Source organism: Grammomys surdaster, unplaced genomic scaffold (assembly GCF_004785775.1).
Source record: "Grammomys surdaster isolate TR1022 unplaced genomic scaffold, NIH_TR_1.0 168, whole genome shotgun sequence".
NCBI lineage: Eukaryota > Metazoa > Chordata > Mammalia > Rodentia > Muridae > Grammomys > Grammomys surdaster.
Window position 1 is genome coordinate 3,818,140 of NW_021604616.1, and position 23,405 is coordinate 3,841,544.

Consider the following 23,405-nt stretch of genomic DNA (forward strand, 5'->3'; position numbering starts at 1 on the left):
ACACAGAAACATGCATACACAAATACATCCAAACATACACACATACACATGTACACATGCACACATGGACAAATGCACATGCACAGCCACATACACAGATGCACACACATGCATACACACATGCACACACACACAAGTGAATAAAAGTAATGATATTTTTTAAAAAGAAAATATGCTTAGAAAGAGACTTGATTCTTGAAATTTTAGTTTTCAGTTAAGATACTCTACAGAAGATCTTTTGGGACCTATCAGTAGAAACGGATGCCTTACAGAGTTATTTAACTATTCAAGGGAAGTAATTATGTTTTCGTGATTCCTAAATTAGTGTGGTAAAATTATCTGTAACAGTCTCAAGGGAGCATCAGTTTATTATGTCAACAAAATTTTATGCTAGGTAGAATGAGCTAAATACCCAATCCTGTCTTTCCCTAGGAAGCAGAACAGTTAAAGAGAACCCACTGATATTAGGCAGTTTTTTTCTGCCACATATTGACACATATTTCCTTCCCTGACTATCAACAGGATCCTAGTGGTCTGGCTATGATGTACAAAGCATGAGCTCTCATTGCCCTAAGTGACCTTATATTTCACTAAAGGAGATAAACAACAAAATCTTTTACTTTCACCGGGATTGAGGAAGTGACTTGGTAGATATGGGTATTTGTTGCACAAGATAGGACTTGAGTTTTAATCTTCAGCTTCTTTACAGCTACACACTGGTCTATAGATCCAGTGCTTTGTGTGTTGAGACAAGAGAATTGCTAGGATCTTCTGAGAAACAGCTAGCTTTGGTTAAATGGATTTTTATAATAATCTTACCTTGGACATAATTTTCCATGTACATTACCCACTTTCTACCTACCAATGCTGCTTCTTTTACTGTAGTCAACACTTAGATATCCCAGCATCCTCTTCTACTGTAGTCATTTCATCCATCATCCTCTTCTACTGTAGTGATCACACTTAGACACCCCAGCATCCTCGGGGTAAACTTAAGCATACCAAGCTTGTCCATTCATCATCTCATATTAAAGTTTGATCATATTGTGATTTTCATATTATTATAACATTATAAATACATTCTTTATTTTTATTGTAGCCATTTTGTGGGTGTGTTTAACCAACAGAAATGATGCTAACAGGTTATACCATAGGGTACATTCTCGTCGATGATTCTTCACAGCTGTCAGCTTCAGTTGGCTCTGTACTCCCACCAGAAATCCTACATGCTACATCGTTCTTTTCAGTTTTCCTCTCATTCTCCTTTTCTCTCTGACATTTGGTGAATTCTAAACTACAAATATTCTTTCTTTGAAAAACACTGAGGAAATTAAGGCTCTCCTCTCCCCATACATCATAAAGTATGTCTCAAATTGAACTGTAGACCTCATCCAATGTTACATCATTATCCACCCTCACTGTGATATCCTCAAATATTTCCTATCAAGACGAATCATCCCCATTAAGATATAGCCATTCTTAAGGACTTCTCCTCTTAACAAAACAAATCAAAACTTTCCTTTGACATCATATGTTCTTAGACCCTTCATTTAATTCTTGTCTATCCACTCACACTTCTTTTAGAAGGTTATCACCTTTTCTCCCTCTTCTCTGCTTGTGTGGTCATGCGCAGCACGGCTTCAGTTCTTCCACCTTCATTTCTGGCCTCAGGGGCAGACTACAGGGCACCTTCCACCCCCCTTTACCCAGTAGTTGGACAGCATCGATTCTCATAGCTCCCTGCTTCTTTCAGACTTTGACCTCTCCTTTCCTCCAAGGCAGAGTTTTCCTTTTACACCTTGTAATTAATGCCATCTGTAACCTTGTGGTTTTCCACTCATCCACTTTGTTCCCAGAAACTGAGACTTCATATTTCATAAATAAATGCCAATTCCAAAACTTTGCTTGCTCCATAGCTAGCTCATAACTTAATTACTCATTTATTCTATTCTAAGTCATGTCACATGGTTGATGATTTTGTCCTCAGTTTCATGTGACTATCTTCTCCTGTGTCTGGAGTAAGTCTCCTTCATACCTGGCTCTCTTCCCATAAACCCTTCTCTCTTCTGGATGTCCCACCTTCTAATCCTGCCTCAGGTCATTGGCCAGTAAGCTTTTATTGGCAGATGAATGCTTTCATACAATGTACAAGACATAATCTCTACAACATCTGTACATATTTACATCTCTTTTGAGTTCCTGATCTTTTCACCCTCTTTTCCTCAATGCCATCAATGTAGACAGTACAGGGAAGGAGGGAAGTCCCAAAAGCTCAGGCTTTGTGGGGCAATAGTGTTCAAATTCATTTGAATAATTCCAGTATTGGGAAGCTGAAGCAGAATGATTTTACATTTGAGGCCATTCTGTGTCATATAGCTCCTTCAAGGTGAGTCTAGCCTACCTTGTAAGACTATATCTCAAAACAAAAATAAACTACTAATGTTCATGTAATGAAGTTCACATAATGAAGAGGATGGGATAATGTTTAAATTATTTATAAGATGGTTGAAGATCGACACGCATGCTTGAATAATTGGACTTTGAAGGTCTCATGTGTGATGAGAGAAACAAGAAATATGAACTCTGCTGAAAACTGCTGTGGTGGGAGACTGTCACCTTTTTATGGATTTCAAGTGACCAGCTTTGTCATTATTTCAGTCCGCCCCCTTTATAAATGAAGTCAATGGCTAATTACTACATTTCTTTTTTACACCAGCACAGTTTCTTGTTTGAAAGTTCAAATCACAAAACCACAGACTTAAGATTGTGAGAGAAAAATGCCAGATTATTTTATATTCTTTGGAAATTGGCTGTGTGTTTCATGTTTTGAATAGAGAGGATTAGGAGGAAATTTGATTTTCAAGCATTTGTCTTTAATAGATAACCCCCACCCCCAATATAGCTTCAATGGCACTTTTCCTATAGGAGTCTCTGTGGGCCAGGATCTGTGCTTTCATATTCATTATCTCAGTTAATCCTTCACAGAGCTCTGAGGTAGATATTAATAGTTCCTGCTATGGGAGAAGAAACTAAAGTTTAAATTTTATATGAGCTAAAGCTATATAAGTTAATTTATTTAAGTTCTTACATGATTCAAAGTGATAATTAAAGAATGTGAACTCAATATATATCTGACTTGTGAGCTTGCGCATTTACCACAAGGAAATAGTGAAGGAAAATAAAGAGTGAATGTTTTTCTCATTTCTCATAGTATCTTACATGGCCTTTTATACATTGTTTCATCATTTTACTTGAATCATTCAGTCTTCACAGTGATCTTGTTTTATGAGTGGGATCAGAGGTATCCAGGTAAAGAATTTATGTATTCTCGTATTCAGCTAATCACTTGAATCACACAGGACAGCAAACCAACCACTAGATACAAGCTGGCTAACACCAAGTTCAGCATTCATGATGGGAGTTGTTTCCTTTTCTACATTTTTCCAATTTACCAGAGGATCCTTGTTCTGCAGGGAATACCACTTTTTGCTCTCCCACTTTAATTCAACTTCATTTGTTTAGTTAATAATCCAGGAATGTTGCTGGATTAGCAGAAATTTGATTAGAATCATCACCTTCAGTATTTCAGGTAATGGAGTGGAGGAGAAACAGCACAAAAGACAGAACCCGTGCACCCCATTCCCAAGGTGCCTCCGAGGATGGGTTCACGCTGACATCTGGTCTGGCTTCTATTGCTCTCCTCTTCCTGGAAGCGCCTGTCAACCACTTGACACTCAGCATTAGCTCTGACCCGAAGATTAGCCTCAGCAAACTGCATAATTAAACTGTTGGGATTTGTTTCCCCTGACTGGACAGAAGAACCTCACAAGGTGAGGATTCTGTGAAGTGATAATGCTGATTCTGACTTTAGTAGTGAAGGAACTCAAAAGCGCAGAAATTTCTTGAAGCTTCTGTTAATGAGGCAAAGACAACACTTAGTAGAGAAAATTAGGTCACTAGAAAGAAAACTTACCCTTTTCCCCTCTTTGATAAAGAGCCAATCATTTTGCCTTCTTTTGAATCCAGGCCTAAATTTATTGTCCTGAATAAACCTCAATGTAATTGAACAAGTAAGTTTTCCTCAAGGGTGTAGTAATCTTCTTTAAAGTCACATTTACGGGGAACGAGGGAAGTTAGAGAATTAAGAAGTAACACGTCGAGAAGTTTACTCCTTGAGTTGGTTCCGACAACAGCAAACTGAAATGCTACAATGATTATCTGTTTAGGGACACATGCTTTATCTATTAAAATATGTTTTAAGAAGCCAGCATTCTGATGTTTTCTTTGAATATCTCACTTTCCTTGGAACATTATTCAAGCAAATGAAACTTATTCTCCCAGGATCTGATTCCACAGCCATTGCATATAGATACTACAATAATAGTCACCCGATGGCACTGTCCATACACCACTGTTTAAACTTGATCATAAAAGAGATATTATACACCTATAATGTGAATATTGTGGGTCTGGATGTCTCTGAAGAGTTGGACACTAGGAGAGCTTGAGGTCTAGTATGGGCTTTCCATGCTGACAGGGTAGTCCTGTGTCTCAGTGCCTCATTGAAACATTATTTAACTCTTTACATTCTGTTCTCTATTTCTCACCAAACTCTGTTAATGGCTCAAACCAACGGGCTTGTGACGACATTCACACTAGATACATTTGCTTGAAGGAAGAATCGCGTGCCTGTGAGGACACCTTCCTGCCTCCACTCCCGACTCCATGTTCGTGAATTAGCTGTCTTTCTCTCCTGAAGCTATTTTTTTTTTCTTCTCTAAGACCACATTGTCTTTCAGTTTCACTTCGTTCTAGTAAATTCTGTAGTCACTAAGGCCACAGTGGAAATAGAAGAGAGACCAGGAGAGTTTATGGCTGGTGTGGATGAAATAAAGAAGACATATCCTTACTTATTTTTCTCCATGTTTACTGACTTTTAGCAGATGTAGGAATATTGCTAAAGAATGGGGTTTCACGTTAAGACCTCTGTCATTCTGTCCCGTAATATCTCATCAGTGTGCTAACTGAATGACAGTGGTTTTAAACTTTAGAGTTTCAAAGGAAACTAAAGCCTAAATTCTATTTAAATGAAATCCCCTGGTCTGTTGGCCCCTTCCCATCAGGAAGTTATTTGTAGAACTTAATGGAAGTCCCCTCCTGGCTGCAGAGTGGCTTCCTCATTCTCCGCCTGTTCTGAACTCTTTTTCAAAATGAAGTTGTGGTAAATTATATAGCTACCTTATATGATTGTATGAGTTGTAATTTTTGATTTCTGATTTTTGAGATTACAATATAATCCCAACCTTTCTCGTTGCTCATTCTTGTTCTAAACCCTCTCGTACACGCATCCATCCTCTCGTTATAAGTCACGGCCCCTTTTATCTTTAATTGTTCCTATGTAGATATATGAGCATGTATACACATATATTCCTAAGTAAAACAGACTCAGTCTCCATAATGCTACTTGTATGGAAGTTCAGGGCTATTTGGTATTGGATAACCAATTTGCATACTCATCCCTGGATAAGACTATTTCTTATCCTCTCTCAGGATTACTTAATTACCTATAGTTCTTTGTATCAAGTTGATATACTGTGTGAATGTATGTATGTATGTATGTATGTATGTATGTATGTATATACTTACCTATGCATCATATATGAATGTATGTATGTGAATTCTTTCTTTCTTTCTTTCTTTCTTTCTTTCTTTCTTTCTTTCTTTCTTTCTTCCTTTCTCTCTCTCTCTCTCTCTCTCTCTCTCTCTCTCTTTCTCTCTTTCTCTCTATGTTACAGTCTACTTGCCTACTTATTAACCTACCTGCCTATCACACAGGAGCGAGCATGGACATGTATGGTAGTTTAGGTCACTGCCTTTTATAAAGTTAATATTTAATGAATACTATCACAGGTGTCATTAGAGACACTTTTTTCCTTCCCTACAGTAAGATTTGGCCACAGTTACCAAAGAACTACCAACGTCAAAACCAACAGAATTTTCTAAATGTCACTTTTGCTGGAGTTTGTTCTACATCGGAAGTTATTTCCTTCAGTCTTTTCTTTTAAAATCCAACCTCCCAAATTTGCAGTTTGTTATTTAGCTTTTATACAACCTCTTCATGATCCATGGGATCCATGGTTTGCACGGTCTCCCATCAGCGTACAGTATTAGAGCCAGAGTCCAATCCCCAAATTGACAACTATTCCCATAATGAGGGAGAAACCATAGCTGGAGACCTGCAGATGATATTGGAAATCCTCTGGCCTCTCAAGTTTGTGTCTATTAGATGCACAGGTTCCCGCTGTGTTCTGGTTATCGTAACTCAGCTGATTTTCCAATCAGTGTTTTGCCAGTGCTGACATGGCTGAGCCTGCTGGGTTCTCTTTTTCCCTATACATCAGGCCTTGGTTCTGCGCTTTTGGATTTCTTGCTGGCTCCTTTGCCAGCCTTGGCTTCCATGCCAGTGATTTCTTCTATTCCCTTCCCTTGTCTTCTCCTCCCTTCTCTCAGTCTGCCATCTTGCCATCATGTTAGCTGTTAGCTCATTTCCTTCAACTTCAGTTCCTTTCTCTTTTGACTCACCCTATCTTCCTCAGAGCTGTCCTGTTATAGCTAAGCACTCTCCCCTGAAGATGTCACAGGGAAATCAAATTTGAAATGATTAAAATGTATTTGGTAGTGACCTTGTTCTTTAAGTTTGCGTATAGTTCTTTACTACTGCTCTGATTTGGCTTCCATCCTTCAGCTGGTAGCCTGTGTTAAAAAACATTGGCTTCATCCGTGGTTCTCCACGCCTACTGAATCAGCATCTCTGTATGTCTGTTTCAACATAATTATTATCTTCTCCCTTTGGTTACCATTTAAATTCTGTTATACCTACTAGAAACTGCCTGTCTGCTCCTTATGGATTGTCTCCCACTTAATAACCAATTTTTCCATTAGCCTCATTTTATATTACATTGTTACTTTAAACATAAACTCCCATTGCATTTCCTAAAGTGTTTTTCAGAATAATTCACAAATAATCTATTTAATTCCATGAATAAAGAAGTCAAATAGAACATTGAATTGCTGAATGCTAAATTCATTTTTCCTTGGAAAATTGGCATACCACACATTATTTTGCAAGAAATGACTGAGTACAGTTTTGTTAAATATAATGTGTGTGTGTGTGTGTGTGTGTGTGTGTGTTTGTGTTTGTGTTTTGACTAAAGCAACGAAACCTTTCAATGAGCCTCTATATTTTTTTTTTCTGAGAACTGATAATTTGGGACAGGTTAGTTTCCTGAGCTAAGTGATAAATTATCATGAAATCTTGCAATACTTGATAGTACGTGCTAAAGCATATTGGAACTGTGTGAACTCAGTAGTTTACTTACTTTGCAAGCTCTACTATAGTTATATGCAGATGTCTTAAGAAATTAAAGTCTATACGTGATATAGCTAAAAGTTCCTAGGAGAAAAAAAAATCAAATTTTCTTTTAGGGCATTATAACTATTTTCTACTGTGGACATTCTTTAAAAGTGACTGTTGTAAATGTTTCCCATTTCTTCCTGACAGGTAATATTTGAAGCTGAAGTCTCAGGAGGGAGAAGTGGTTATATTGCCATTGATGACATCCAAGTCCTGAGTTATCCTTGCGGTAGGTTTTGATTAAGAGTTGTATTTTTCTGTGTCCTTTTAACACATGTCCCAGACTGGCAGAGGCTGTTGATTGTTTATTGCCCGCCATTGTAGCCCATTTTGTTGTTACTCCCAGCCTTTCTGGAAAAGAACACCAAAATGTTTAGTAGAATTTTCAAATCAAGAATTTTCCAGACTTCCAACTACATGTAGGATAGAATTCTTTCATTTGCTTTTGGTTAGTGATAATTTAGTGCACACTTAATTCCACTCAGATGTTTTGAGCTGTTGAGGTATCTTGAATTTACTCAACTCATTCCCAACTTAGGTTGACTTTGTTTATTATCATTCTAAATATCTAAGTTAATCGGCCTTAAATAAATAATATCTAAACAAATCTGGCTTTATTGACACCATTTTGTGAGGTCCTTATTTGAGCACTCTTTGGTTCTCAGACTTAATCCCATCCTCCTAAACAACTATCACAGTCATCCAGTAGGGCCAGGCAGAATTTACAGACAGCAGTTTAGACTTTCTTCATGATATGATTTCCCAGCAGAAAAATGTGATACATTCTATAGTCTTCCATGGGGAGCTACTTCTGATGTGTAGAGAAAAGGATTCATGAGATCAGCATGCCGGGGCAAGCCTTGTGCCTCAGCTGAGTGGTTATATCATGTCATTAGCGAACACATTTGCTGGCTCCTTTCTGGATAATCATGTGCAACCTGGGGCTTGTAGATTTGCATTTTTGCTCAGTTTTGTATGCCGCTGAAGAAAGTTGTGTCAGGCAAAGATCAAATTATTTACCCTGTGTGTTATGCTGAGAAAGGTAACAACCCAATCCTGCTCCAAGCTCAGTTTAGCTTAGTAAGCTTGCTTACTCCATAGTGCAACTGAACTTGATTTCTGTCTGCCTTTCAGGTCTCCACCTTAAATGTCAGATAACAAAGAAAGGATTTGTGAATAGAGAAACTGATAATCACAAATTGGGCAGAACAGTCGAAGTTGCAGGGTTTATTATTATTCATATTCACCAAGGCTTAACTTGGCCTGTGCATATTTTTCTTCAATGGCAAACATTAAGACTTCAGATTTAAATGGAAATTTGTATCAAGTACCAATTTGACAGTCAAATCACCCATGTCAAACTATGTGACTACCGACATCACTTTTGTTGATCTGATAGTTCTTTGGGTAACTTCCTCATGGCTATTAGCAAACAGGAAGAAGAGACTCCTTTTTTTTGTTGTTTTTTTTTTAATAAACAGAAATGTCCCCTTCTCTGATGCACAACTATTAAAGTTTGAAAAACTGAAAGAATGAATGGTCAGCTTGTGGCTAAATAGTTAAGTGGCCACATAGCTGTCCGAGTGTTAGATGTCTTTATGTGCATCCACTCTGTGTCCCGCTAGACTCTGATGTGTACCTCTTTCATCTCATAGGCTTACTTTGACATAACTGTTATTACTATGCATGAATCTATGGTACAGCAGCTATTAGAATATGCTGGCTAGTACTGCATATTCACTCTGCATCAATCCATCTCTAAATAGAGGAGTTACTATGTGTGAGACATATTAAGAAGGAAACCTGTGAGTGTAAGAGAAAGAACGTTGTGGTCTAGAGGAAAGGAACTTCAAGATCGTTCTGAATATTAATGTGAGTCGATGGTAGGCATGTTCAGAACAATGTTCTTTTGTGGCAAGCATCATGGTACATCTTCTCTTGTGAACAAAACATGTATCCCTCTCCTCCCTCTTTTTTAAACAGATAAATCTCCTCATTTCCTCCGCCTGGGTGATGTGGAGGTCAATGCAGGGCAGAATGCTACATTTCAGTGCATTGCCACAGGGAGAGATGCTGTGCATAACAAGTTATGGCTGCAGGTAAGACCCATTAGCTGCTGAGCTAAAGGGCTCACTCACTTGGTTTAAAAACGCTGTACTGCTTGTGATTGTGACTCTTTGTCTGTCTTCTCCCGTTTCTATCCCATGCACGTGGACAGGCTATTTGTATTAGTTTGTTTGGCTGGCTGGAGATTCCTAGCATACCATTCACTTTTAAAAAATCCAACTAAAAATGTGGGTAACTAACTGATACCGGTGTTGGTGTCTAGCAACACTCACTGATTCTATAGTAGTAGACGGAAACTCTAAAGAAAATTCTCTGGATACCTTGAAAATGCAGTTAAAAGGAGAATTTTCTTAATAAACATTTCGTAAAGAGAACTTCTCAGAAGATAATATTTCTGTGGGAAGTGCCAGACATTCTTAGGATAAGGAACCACCATGGATGTTTCCAGAGGCTGCCTCTGGAGATAAAGAAAACGATGAAAAGGTTTTTTGGTTTGGTTGGTTTTGTTTTGCTTTTTGTTTGTTTTTTCTTTTCTTTTTCTTTGTCTTTTTTAGAAGTTTGTGTATAAGAGTTGCTTGCTTATAGATCTGACATTTGACGATCTTCCTTGTACATGTGAAATCACTAGTAAATCCTTATTGAATTGATTGTGATTGACATAGATGTTGGTGAAATGTACATGTCACAAAGCTTCAAATGAACCAGAGAAAAATCTGTAGAGTTTAGAATTGTTCTGCCTTCAGAGAAAGTATTAAACGTGTTGCTGTCACTAGTGGGTGCTGGGAGGAGGAGCACGGTGGGAGGTGTATGCCAAGGGCATCCCTAAAACCAGAAGACCGGAGCTAGGAAAGCTACCTGTTTAGCTGACTGTTTATAGACAGTTGTAATAATATCTTTATCATATACACTTCCATTTTTATTCTGTGTGTGTGGAGTTAGCACATGTGTGTTTATATAGGTAATGTGTAGATGCCATGAGAAGTGGACATTGGATATCTTTCATTGCTCTCGGCATTATTTTGAGAGACGATCTCCCACTGAGCCTGGGGCTTTCACAGTATGCTCAAATGACTTCCTTGTGAGCTCAAGGTGTTGCCTGCCATTTCCTCTTCAGTGCTGCCACAGTTACCTGTTAGTGTTTCTTAGGCCTGTGGTTTACCCACCTCTGACCAGTTGATAGTCTGTTTTTTTTTTCTTCCTGCATCACAGTAAGAAAAAGAATTTAATTTGTTTAGAATTTTAAATACCTGAGAATCCCCATGGATTTTTAAAAGACAAGCCATTAAAGCTTAAGTCAGTGTTTTGAACATGAACATCATGATTTATTTTTGCTGCATCCTTCAGAGTAGCACAGTTAGTGCTAGGGTACTTATTAGCTTCCCTGTATTTAGAGACGATGCTTGTAGTGCACTGTCATTAAAAGAAAATATGGTATAATGTCTCCAATTATTGTGACAGGTATTACAGGTGCCACCTGGTTCCTGTATCAGTCCAATGAGATGTGACCAGAGATGTATATCATATCACATACCACTTTTCACTACTTTTGTAATTTATTTTATTCGTAGTTATTATAATAACTCTTTGGCCCAAATTTGACATGGGAAACAACAAAAAAAAAGAAGCCTTTTTTTTTCCCTCTCCTCATGTTAATTTTTCCTATCTACAATTATTGGGAATTAGAATATTTGTCCCAGGGAGCATAATGTATAATATACAATCTGTTCAATGTTGAACTCATTTTCTCATACTTTCAGTCTGTGAGTGCATTAAAAATTATTTCAGTCCTACTTTCTCATCATTTTTCATCTTTTTTTTTTCTCCAGTGGAAACATTGGTTGATATTTGGTCTTAGCTGTGAGACCGATAGCCCATTCTTAAGGAAGCAGAAATGGCTCCGCAGCCAGCCACTGGTTTTATGCTCCAGGATTTAATGTGACATTGAAATAAAAAGGGTTCTGTAACCACAGACACCAGCTGGCTTGTGGCAACAAAGCCGTTCTGGACTGCGCTGGTCTGAGTAGGCTGCAGAGAAAACACTGCTCGTTTTTCCTGGATTCTCCTCTGTGGATTGGCTCATTTTATTATGGTCTTTTGAAATTTTCCTTCTGCCATTTTCTGAGCAGTGATGGTAGACAATTTTCTCTGAAAGTTTTATTCTGTTTACTTGTTCCCTTCCTTGGAGTCTTTATATTGGCCACAAAAGGTGATTTTGTGTTTGTTTCCAACATCGACATGGTCGTTGCATGACTTTCCAGCACTGCATGTTGCATGGTCTCCAACCTGCACATTGCATGACTCTCCAGCACTGCACATTGCATGGTCTCCAGCACTGCACATTACATGACTCTCCAGCACTGCACATTGCATGATCTCCAGCCTGCACATTACATGACTCTCCACCCTGCATATTGCATGATCTCCAGCCTGCACATTGCATGGTCTCCAGCACTGCACGTTGCATGGTCTCCAGCACTGCACATTACATGACTCTCCAGCACTGCACATTGCATGGTCTCCAACCTGCACATTGCATGACTCTCCAGCACTGCACAAGGTTACCTTCCTATTTTTTCCAATAATGCCCATAAATGTCCTTAATATTTTTTTCTCAAAAATTTTTCTTTACACTCAAAAAAGATATTCAAATATACTATTTACTTAGTTTATTGGTGGTTTTATAATAACAGTTTTTAATTTAAAAAACTTACATGTGTGTTTAGCCTTTGTCATTTTTTGAGACAGGTCTCCTTATATTGTCCTGCCTTTCCTAAATCTCACTGTGTAGATCAGGCTAGCCTTGAACTCACTGAAATTTGCCTGCCTGGGCCTCCACAGGGCTGGGATGAAAGGCCTACGAGGCTTGTTTTTGCCTTTTTGTATGCCTGTGGATCACAGGAATGCTTGGTTCTCCGAGACACCAGAAGAGGGAGTCTCTGGGATTGGAGTTAACAGGTAAATGTCAGCTGTTAAGAGTGTGCTGGAAATTGAACACAGGTTCTCAGGAGGAGCAATAAGTGTTCTTAACCATTGAGCAATCTGTACAGTCCCTGAAATAAAACATGTTCATATCGGTGATATATAGCAATTACATATCAGCCAAAGTTTGATTACTTCTTCAAGATGCATCTTTTACCAAAAGTAGTCAAAATGCATGTAAACAGGAAGAATTATGACTCGACACTAGATGCATCTACTCAGTCATTGAAACAGATGGTAAATTATTTTTATTTTCTGTAGAGAATAACATGTGAGGGTTCAGGATACTCAATTCTGACTGCATTTCTACCCCCTTGGAGTCTAGTTAATTGTGATGGGCTTAGATTTCATTGGCTCGTCTGGACCTTTATTCCTTATCTAGAAAAGAAGATGTTTGGTAGAATCTAAAATCCCTTCCATCTATAAAATGTTAAATTAGGGCTTTATAGTATTTGTGAGGGTCTGAAACATGGCCTTAATAACCTCTTTTGTTTGATGAAATAATGTAAAATTTTTATGCTATTAGTTTTACATGAAAAGAAATAGTCTCTTAAATTAACTTTCATTGTAAGAACAAGCACTGAAAATGTCTGCCTGGAGTCCCAAGAAGGAATGTACTTGAATCAGCTCAGTTAAAGGTTACACATTTTCTCATAGAGGAGGTGGAATAACAAGAGGGCAGCTGTGCCCTAGCATGGGACAGGTATAATAGTAAGTGATAGGCATCTGCCTAGGTCCTCCACAGTGTCATTTTGTAGTGTTTCAACTGGCAGAAGGGCTTGATATGGGCTAAAGTAACAAAAGCTACAGTGACTTCCAGTACTGAAACTTTCAATTCTGAAAGCAAAGCAACTAGCCCCACCCCAAAAGGTATTTAACTGATTCCTCATCATAGCTGGTCTTTCCTGAGTTCCAGTGTACAAGTACACTGAAGCATGTGTTGTTCCTCTACTTGTAGTTTGGAGGTTGTGATGCTCATTTCTGAGACTTTTTATGATCTCAGAGGGATGGCTGTTAGTGAATTGAGAGGTGATGGGGAATATAGGATGTTCAGAGATACTAAACTAACCTTGCAGCTTCACTTGTAGTGGTTTTAGAAAGTTAGGTAACTACAGATCTATGGGGTTATTTGACTGATGTCTGAAGATAATTCTGCACTCTAGATATGTAGAAAACTATAAAAATGTGCAGCTCAAACTGACCTCCTTGTCCACAGTGAATAAACCCACTGTCTATAATGCAGTGTGTAGGAACACTTTTAGAAATGGCTGACAGTCAACAGAATAGAAGCATAGTGAAATTATGAGCCTTTCTGGGAGACAGTTTTTAAAATACATATTATTCTATGGTATAAATATATTTTAACATATTGTGAAGGAGATATAAGATTTTACATATAGACTGAAATAATTTTTGAATATCTGCCTATATTTGTGAGACAAGACAGGGAATATTCATGTAGGCAACTAATATGAAGTTATGTCTCTTATAAACTGATGTTGTTCATGTATCTTTTTTTGTGCTATCTTTATTTTTAAAGAAATATCAATAGCAGTTAAAATGATTGAGGAAAAAGTAGCTAGAACGCATGCTTCTAGAGCTCAGTTGGTAGAGTGGGTGCCTAAGGAAACAAAGCAGAGTCTTCAGTATTCAGTAAGCAAAAGCAAGAGCATTAGCAGGTTCATGGCAATCTAGGTTACACAGGTTTGAGGCTAGCCTGGCATGTGTGTCACTTAACTCCAAAAGGGGAAAAAAAATTTAAAAGCCACCAACCAACACGTTGCCGCAGCATCTTCTTACCTATTGACTCAAGAGATATTAAGGCATTTCTTAATTAAAATATTAAGAACATCTATAACATGTTTATTCATTAGACAGACTAAAACTAATTCAGTACATATGATCACCTTTGCATTAACTTTTACAACACAGAAAACGAGGAATTAAAATATGGCCTTTTCATGATTTTTTTTTCACATTTGCTTATTTTATGTATGTGAGTATTTTGCCTGTATGTAGTTATATGTATGCCATGTTTATGCTTGGTGTCCATAGAGGTCAGAAGAGGGCATTGGGTCCCTTGGAATTGCAGTCATAGTTGTGAGCCACATTCTTGGTGCTAGGAACTGAATTCAGGTCCCTTACAAGAGCAACAGTTGCCTTTAAATGTTGAGCTATATCTCCAGACACAAATCCTGGTTTCATATAGGAAATGTGGACTGGACTTTCTGCGGTACCACGGACATCACAGAACTTAGATAGAACGTTGGGTCACTAGGTGTGCTCCTGTAATCCAAGAGTTAACACCTGCTCAATTCTACATTTTAACTAAATAAATTGAACACACCACACTTGCTTTTCTAGCTTCCCACTTACTGACTGAACTAATCATTGTATGGATGGCAATGTCCCAATCTTTGTAAATCCTGTCACCTAAAATGATTTGGTTATGTTCCAAGGTAATTTGGAACCATTAATCTCACTAAAATATAAAAGAAGGTTGTCCTTGGTGTTCTGAGGATACTTTATAGTTTAAGTATAGAGGAAGGTTGAAATGGGTCATCCTGTCATGAATAAACGGCAGTTCTTTCATGAAGGTCCAGAATAAGTGGACAGCTACATGGCAAATCAAATAGAGCCCATTGCTGGAACATCTGTCAGACCATATGCTTTGGCTTCAGGTTCTGTGTAAAACCTAAAATGCTAATGACTCCATCCATCATTACAGAGCTTGGCAGGCATGCATCATCGAATTGGGCAGAGAAATTCAGCAGTGAGTTTATTGAATGGAGCGTAATTCGTGGGTAGGTTTGGTGGCACCATTTGTTTTGGTGAGCTGAAATAAGGCTATGTAGTGTGTTACTGGTAATCTTATGCAGACTGTAGTCAGAGCCATGACAATTGGGCCAATCTGTCAGTAATCCCTGCAGGCACTGGCCTGTTGCCCCTTCAGTGGGCATGCCAAAACTAGTGAGTCAGCTACCACATTGCCCTTGGTGAGGCACTTTGCTGCTAATGTAGTGTAATACAGTGAGTTTCTCAGCCAAAAGAAATGTCATTCCTTATGGAGCAACAGATAATTTAGGGACTGGCTTGAGAGTAGTAATTGGAGAGGGAAATTAGTAAAATGAGATGCAAATTGCTTTGAAAAACAATCAGAGAGAGGCTGACCTCTTCAAGTCCCAGCTGTTGCCAGCTGTGTGTCAATAAACATGGTGGCTCTGAGACTTCTGGCCACGTGGTGTTGAAAATGGTTGCTCAGTTGCCACAACTGCCTCCTTCTACGGCACGGGAACATCTACGTGTAAGTGAAAATGTGAAACATGAGCTCTAGAAAACTGAGGAGTGTAAGTGAAAAATCTTCACCTGAGCAACTATACCCCTACCCGATCCAAATGCCCATTTGCCTTGAGCAGTTTCCAAAGCTCCCACACCAAGGCATCATTGAAGGCCCCTGTCCACCATCCTGCAAGCAGTTGGAATTTGTAGCATACCCCATTTCTAAGGATTTTACTGTTTATGATAGATATGATAGATACGATTTCATTTAGAGAAAATAATCTTGAAATTTTGCATTTCTTATAATGAGAAAAGGAAAGCTTTCTGAAGAAATTAATCCACATTGTGATAAGATGGTTTATATTGCAAAATTACTTCAAGTAATTTTCAAAAAAAAATACTTCAAGTATTGCAAGTTACTTCAGGAAGTAACTTGAAGGGTGTTTTTCAATGTTAACCTGATTAGATACGTTAATTCCTGGCCTGTTCACATTGATTCTATAAAAAGTTGGAGAGAGAGAAATGCCATATATTGAAAACATTATGGAGGTCGGAAGTTTCAAACTTCTGACGTTGGTAGATTATTGACTTTGTAAAACTCTTCAGTGCATCTGAAATACTAGAATAACAAAGATAGCATGTGGTTATCAAGACAGGAAGTGGATGTAAAAAAACTGATGTCAGGACGGTTAAAAGGATATCTAGGCTAATTCTGTTTCCTGGTTAGTCTCAGTAAGGAATCAATGAAAATGTATGTCTTTATGGAAGGATGGAGTGTCCTTTGGGTATGTGTCCAGGAGCAGCATAGCTACATCATATGGTCATTTTGTTTTTAGTGTCTGCACCAGTTTATACTCCCAGTGGATACGGTGGCTAAGTGTTTTCTTTCCCAACATTCTTGCCACTAGTTGTTCTCATTTGTCTTCAGTAGTTGATATCATTTGTCTTCTTGGTGATACCTGTTCTGGAAATTTGTGGAAGATGCAGTGAGATATGTAAACTCTCAGCTTTTAGAGGTTAATACCAGCACGGTATAATTTGCTCTTTACATATCCCTGAAGTACAGTCGTCTGGCCTTAAGATTTAAAGCTATGTGTTCGATCGTATGGAGTGATTTGAATTCTGAGCCCTGTAATTGTGGGCTGCTGAGACCTGAACAAGGTACTGGAAAGCAGTCTCCAGAGCCTAGGGATCCCGGTGTGTTCCAGCATGTTCCTGCTAGAGAACATTCACAGCTAAGATTGAATTTTTACCTAGGGCCTTGTAACCTCAAGGGATGATTGGGACAGGGATCTCGGAGTCTCCAATCATTTCAGAGAAGAAACTAAACAACAAAGACTAGGATATTTGGTGAGATCATTGGAGAAACCTTGGCTCAGAGCTGGAAGTCAGCACACACAGAATGCACAGAGGAAAGGTCTGCGGGCAATGAGTGCTGCTGCCGGGTTAGAAGACACAACACATACGTTCAGTTGAATGAAGGGGGGGCAACCATATAAGAAGGATCTCATTGGGAGGTCACTGTGAGAAAAGGTGCTAAATAAGATGAATGGCAAGATAAAGACAGGAGCATGGGCAGAACTGGAAGTAGCTACAGCTGCTGTTGGCAGTACTGACATCAGGCAATAAAGGACTCAGATTGGGCAGTGCAGTCAAATTGGAAAGTCTGCGGGAGGCACAGATTAAAGAAGATGAATGGTTTTAGATTCGGTGGGTAGTAGTTAACAGATTTTGAGGAAATGTGAGTGCTGTATAGTATAATTCCTCAAGCCTCAAGGTTTTATTTTTATACTTACTCTGTTTCTCATTTTCTGCCTTGAACTAGCTGGTTGCTAGAAACATTGATGACTTTCATTCTTTTTCTACCTTCATAATTGTGTTCAAATGATCTTAAATAAGCACGCAGGGTGAGGCATTCTAATGGATTTTGGCTCTTACACCACAGTAAAGTTTGTTAGGACAGTTAGTTAAAACCTTGGGTAATCTTCATATTGTCTATGAGAAAGAATTTTTTGGAAAACTCCTGGTGCCTCTCACCTTCTAGATGCTTCTGAATCACTGGTCTCCAACAGGAGGAGTAAGAATGGTTCAGATCTTGTCTTTCATAGTGTCCTAACTTCTTGTTGCCTATTGCTGACCCAAACTGATAGACGAAATCTAGCCTACTATTTAATTCTAATTGTCTTCTGTGGACTTTCTTATTAAACAAGAGTGATTCTTCGAGGCGTCTCTGGCTTTACACTGAATTCTGTTCCACCCAAGAGACTTTGTCCTTCCTAGTAGCTATCACCTAGTAGAGCCTATTATTTTCCTTTGCGTCACTCGATTATTATAGTTCACATCACATATATCACTCCCTTCGTGTCTTTATATAAAGCACCTTGTGTGTAACGTTTGAGATAAATTCACTAACGGTGAATCATGGTTTAAGAAGTATGTCTTTGATATTTTAGCATCTTTAGATGTGTGTATGTGCTGAGAGCACTGGGAAAATTCATTGTATGTAAATTTTAGGTATATTATTCGTTTTGCATTTGATGATTTCTTTATGAAGGTTAGTACAGTGCATTTTTAAAAATAGTTATATAAACTAGGAGAAATGTCTAAGATTAACCAGGTATTATAAATGAGTCAAGTGTGGTATATGTTTTACTTCCTTATTTCCTTGAAATTTCTTCTTATCAAAGTCTGTAAATAATTATTGCTCTTTGCATGACGGTGAAGGCAGCACTTGTGCAATGGGTATAGAGTGCCCTTTCAGAGTGTTTTCCTGTCAGCCACGTCACAACTTTCCCAAGAAGCCACTGTGTTACATATCATATCAGACTTTGACAAAGCTTTTCCTTCTTTCCCTTGGGAAATTTTGATATCCTCTTATTTTATTTTGGTTCCCTGTTTTGTTATTGTTGTTGTTGTTATTGTTGGTGGTAGCGGGTATTTTGTACTTACAGATTGCTTATTTTCAACATTAGCATTCAAATTAATATATATAAATATATTGTGTTGTGCTATTTTCAAACATAATTTATCTTTGTTGTTTCTCCCAATGTTAAAAGGAGATCAATAAGTAGATCTAATATTTATGAGATCATTTTATAATATTCTAATTAAATATTACGACTGAATTTGTGGAGGGGAGAAGGAGGAAATTGACTGAGACGTCGGGGGGAGGGAGATATTGAATGCTTGTATGTATACTTGTGCAGTCTAGGGCAGACTTCTATTTCTCAGCCACATCTCCAGCCATCACTGTCATGATATTGAAATATGTCCCTGCTTACTGTAGTGTGGTTTTAGTGCTTAAAACCAAATAAGCCCTTTAATCCTTAGGTCTATCTCTCCTTGCTTTCATTTCCTTCCTGTTTACTTATTGGGTATTCTTAGACCTTCTATAGTCTAATTTCTTAGTCTTTGTTTTATCAGTCGTTTGACTTCAGGTCAACATGGTTCCATTTTCTCTGTATTTTCACGGAGTTTGCAGCCAGGTCTGGGATTAAATCTGATCCTTTGATCATAGTGTAAGTGGTTCCTGGTGTGATAGCAAAAGGTCCAAATGGTCCCATCTTTCCTTATCTTAGCACTATTGGTCCTTAATGCCCTTAATTTTTCTAGTTGAAAATCATGACTTTTTAAACATTACTTTTCATTTTATTTCTTTTCTGTTTATTTTGTGATTTGCTCATTTTTAAAAGATGCATTCAAAGTAATATAGTTCATTAAGGTTATTTTATACATAATTGTTTTGGATTCTCCATCTTCTTCTCTGTTTCTTTTACCCTCTTTCTACCATTCCATTTCTCTCTGCTTTTATGTAGGACACATTCTAAAACATGCCATTTACACACCCTGCCATGGTTAATCTCCAGTTCAATTTGATGAGATCTGGAAATACCCAGGAGATGCCCCTGAAATCCTTGCTTCATTTGTTAGTTCTCAATATAGCAAGTTGATGCTTTGTTGCCCCTCAAAGAGGAATGCTTCAGTTTCTTTCAGTGTTATTATGAACATTTAAATTTAAAAATGGTGGGAGGCTGTTCGTGAAGGTGCATGTGAACTCTCCATAGTGCTACAGGTGTGCACCACCATGGCTGACATTTGCCATGCTGGATATTCTAAGTTTTCAATGACACTAAGGGATTATGAACATTTCAAAAGTACTTGTTTTTATGGCATATTGCTTATTTACATTTACTATTCCTTCATTATAACTATAGAGATATCAGTTATATTGTACATACAACCACAGCCATATTTTAGTCTTAATTCCAAGTATATCAGTTCTTAAGACACACACATATGCATATATATATATATATATATATATATATATATATATATATGTGGAATTTGTTGGAATGACTTACAGTCTGTAGTTCAACTAACACAACAATGGGCAGCTGTGAATGGAAAGTCCAAGAATCTAGTAGTTGCTCAGTTCTGAGGCTAGTTGTTTAAGCTGGTCTTCTGTAGAAGTAGGTTCCAACAGCTATGCTGGCAAGTAAATGCAAGCAGTCAGAGAAGAGTAAATCTTCCTTCTGATGTTCTTATGTAGGCTTCTAGCAGAAGGTGTGGCTTAGACTAAAGTTGTATATCACCACTCCTGGATCTAAAACTTGTTTTTGTCCCTGTCTGACCTTGAACTCACAGATCTGCTTAACTCAGTTTCCTAGAATTAACAGTGTGTACTACCATGTCTGGGCCTAAGATTTTAATGACCACTATGCCACACTATCTTCATGACAAGATCCAGGTCAGAAACCTGTCTTCCAGCCTCAAGACCTGGATCACAGATGTGCCCTCAAGTTCTAGATTGTAGTTAATTCCAGATGTAAGATGTAAGTTGACAACCAGGAATAGCCATCACAGTATCTTGAAATCCAGGATCCATTACCATTGTCTGTAATTATCCTAGAGCAACATGGTGATCACTGTTTAGCAGCAAACAATGAATCATTGGACCAGAGCCCTAATAAATCATGAAATAATGCAACACCAGACTTACTCTGGTCTGATCTTGATACTTTAAAATTTTTCATTTAAAATATTCTTTTTTTTGGGGGGGGGGGTTTGAGACAGGGTTTCTCTGTGTAGCCCTGGCTGTCCTGGAACTCACTCTGTAGACCAGGCTGGCCTCGAACTCAGAAATCCACCTGCCTCTGCCTTCCAAGTGCTGGGATTAAAGGCGTGTGCCACCACTGCCCAGCCACTTAAAATATTCGTAAGTAAATATTTTTTTTGAACATATTTATCTTATGTGTATGGCTGTTTTTCTTGTGTATATGTCCGTGCACCACATGCAGGCCTGATACCCACTAAAACCAAGTGTGCTATTCCAGATGATCCATGTGGGTGCTGGGCATCAAACCTGAATTCTCTGGAAGAGTTTCTCAGCCACCCCCCACCCCCATATTGTTATCATTAAAATATAAATGTGTGTATGTGTCCTAGTGTGTGCAAGTCAGAGGACACTTTTGGGAGTTAGTTTTCTCCTTCTATCATGCTGGTCAGAGATTGAACTTAAATCATCAAGCTTGGTGACAGATGGCATTCTTCTGAGCCTTCTCCATGCCTCTAGGTTGTTCATTTTTATATGAGCTAGGGTTTCTTGAAATCTGGAATGAATGAGTGCTCAGAAAAATCTTTCACAAATTCATGCACTTCTCTCTTCCTCTCTCTGAGTTATTAATCAATGATCACGATCACTTGCATTCTCGGGGTTAATTGTCATTGCCTCATGAATCTGGATTTTTTGTCATTGTTCTTCTTACTGATTTTTATTGTTGTCATTTGTTTGCTTGTTTCATAAAAAAAATTCAGAATTGTCAAAGAACTGTTCACTATCTAATAAGTCACTCCTCCTTCCAACCTGGTATCATTGATGTATTCAGCTTCCCTGTTGTTACAAATTACATAATTTTATACATAAAGTCATATGGCTCCCTCACCCTTTTCTAGTGTAATATTGGTGAATGCCACCATCTCTAACAGTGATAGTCTGCTTTGCTATATTGCTTCACCATGTTCTGGATCATCATTTTGTTCCTTATAATGACAATTAGATGAAGAACAGTTTCCCGAAAACCCAGAACCATTATGGAAGCACATGCTTAGAAGTCTATTTCTTAGAATTACTCTTGGGTGTTAAACTAATTATTGTTTTCAGTAATTCGGATTTAGTCAACTTGAGCAGAGTTACTAGGACACTATAGCTTAAAGGGCAGCCTGATACCCCTGTGCAAGGAAGGGGCTTGTTCTGGATCAGAAAAGCCTCCAGTCTCCCCTTCAGGCCTTTTGCTTGTGTATATCGCTCAGTTGATACTCTTCAATGCTATGGGTTACAGAGATAGAAGAAAGAAAGCAAAGCCAGTACAGTGGATTATCTTTTTTTTTTTTTTAACAACATGGTAATCAATGTTTAGCAGCAAACAATGAATCATTGGACTGGAGCTCTAATAAACCTTGAAATAGTAGCTTTGGGGTCATCAACCTGGTTTTGAGATTTAGTTCTTCTACTTATAGGCTGTACAGCTCATTTCTGATATTTCTGGGACCTGATTTTGTGGAATAAATGGAAAGTATTATCATAGTAGGTTTCTATGAAAGAAAATAACAGAACCAAAGTAGTAGGTAATGTAGTACCAGGTATTTGATGCTTATTTATTTATTATTAAAAACCAACTAATATCTTGATTCAAAAAATTTTATAGTTATATTATTTGAAAAGATAGTCTGTTGAACTATTATGAGTTTTTAAAAAATGTATACGTTTTATACATACATATTGATGCAATAATAAAAGCAAATATAAAATAAGTCACATCTGCTTCATGATATTCCGTACTTGATGGTCTCAATCTGTTCCCATCCTCCGTTTTGTGGTATATGGAAAATGAGAAAAGTTTGTTGGTAGTGAGGTATAGATGTCTGTAACGCATGAAGCTCTCCTGTATTAGACAGTGTTCTGTCACTGTGCAGAGAAATCATGACCACAGCCACACTTATAAAGTAAAGCACTACACTTGTCCTGGCATATAGTTTCAGAGTTTTAGTCCATTTTGATTATGACGATGAGCATTGGGCCATGCAGTGATAAATGGTACTGGTAAAGACCTGAGAGATCTACATCGAAATGTAGAAGCCATAGGAAGAAAGAGCCACTGGGCCTGGCCTGGGTTTTTTACCCCAAATTCTACACCTAGTGACACACTTTCTTCATCAAAGCCACATCTCCTAATTTTTCCCAAGAAGTTCCACACCCTGATGACGAAACATTTACATATATGAGCCTGTGGGGACCATTTTTACTCACACCACCACATCCTATCTTCAGGACTATGAGTACAAAAAAGATCAAATATATTGTTATTAAAGATTCCAATCACCAAAATCAGTTATTATGTTCCAATAAAATTCTTGTGAATGTTTGCAACAGCATTTATGACATTTCCCACAGGGATAACAGTCCAAAGTCCAGAGAACAGGATGGAGGTGAAAAACAGAGGCAGAAAGAGCTAAAGCAGACCTTGTTCATGTAATAAGATCAATGAGAAGAACGTGATGTTTCTCTGGCAGCAGATGACTCAAAAACGTGGAGGAAAGAAATGCAGGGGCATAGGTGGTGGTACATGCCTTTAGTGTCAGCACTCAGGAGGCAGAGTTTGAGGCC

General features: G+C 38.1%; 1 protein-coding gene across 5 annotated transcripts in view; it reads left to right on the forward strand.

Moving 5' to 3' along the window:
• Nucleotides 1-23,405, forward strand: part of Ptprk (protein tyrosine phosphatase receptor type K) — a 499,167-nt gene that overhangs the window by 248,788 nt on the left and 226,974 nt on the right. For all 5 annotated transcript variants that reach the window (XM_028766410.1, XM_028766407.1, XM_028766405.1 and 2 more), the window contains exons 4-5: nt 7,562-7,643; nt 9,398-9,513. In XM_028766410.1, the coding sequence (XP_028622243.1) occupies nt 7,562-7,643; nt 9,398-9,513 (198 nt within the window). The remainder of the gene's footprint in view (nt 1-7,561; nt 7,644-9,397; nt 9,514-23,405) is intronic.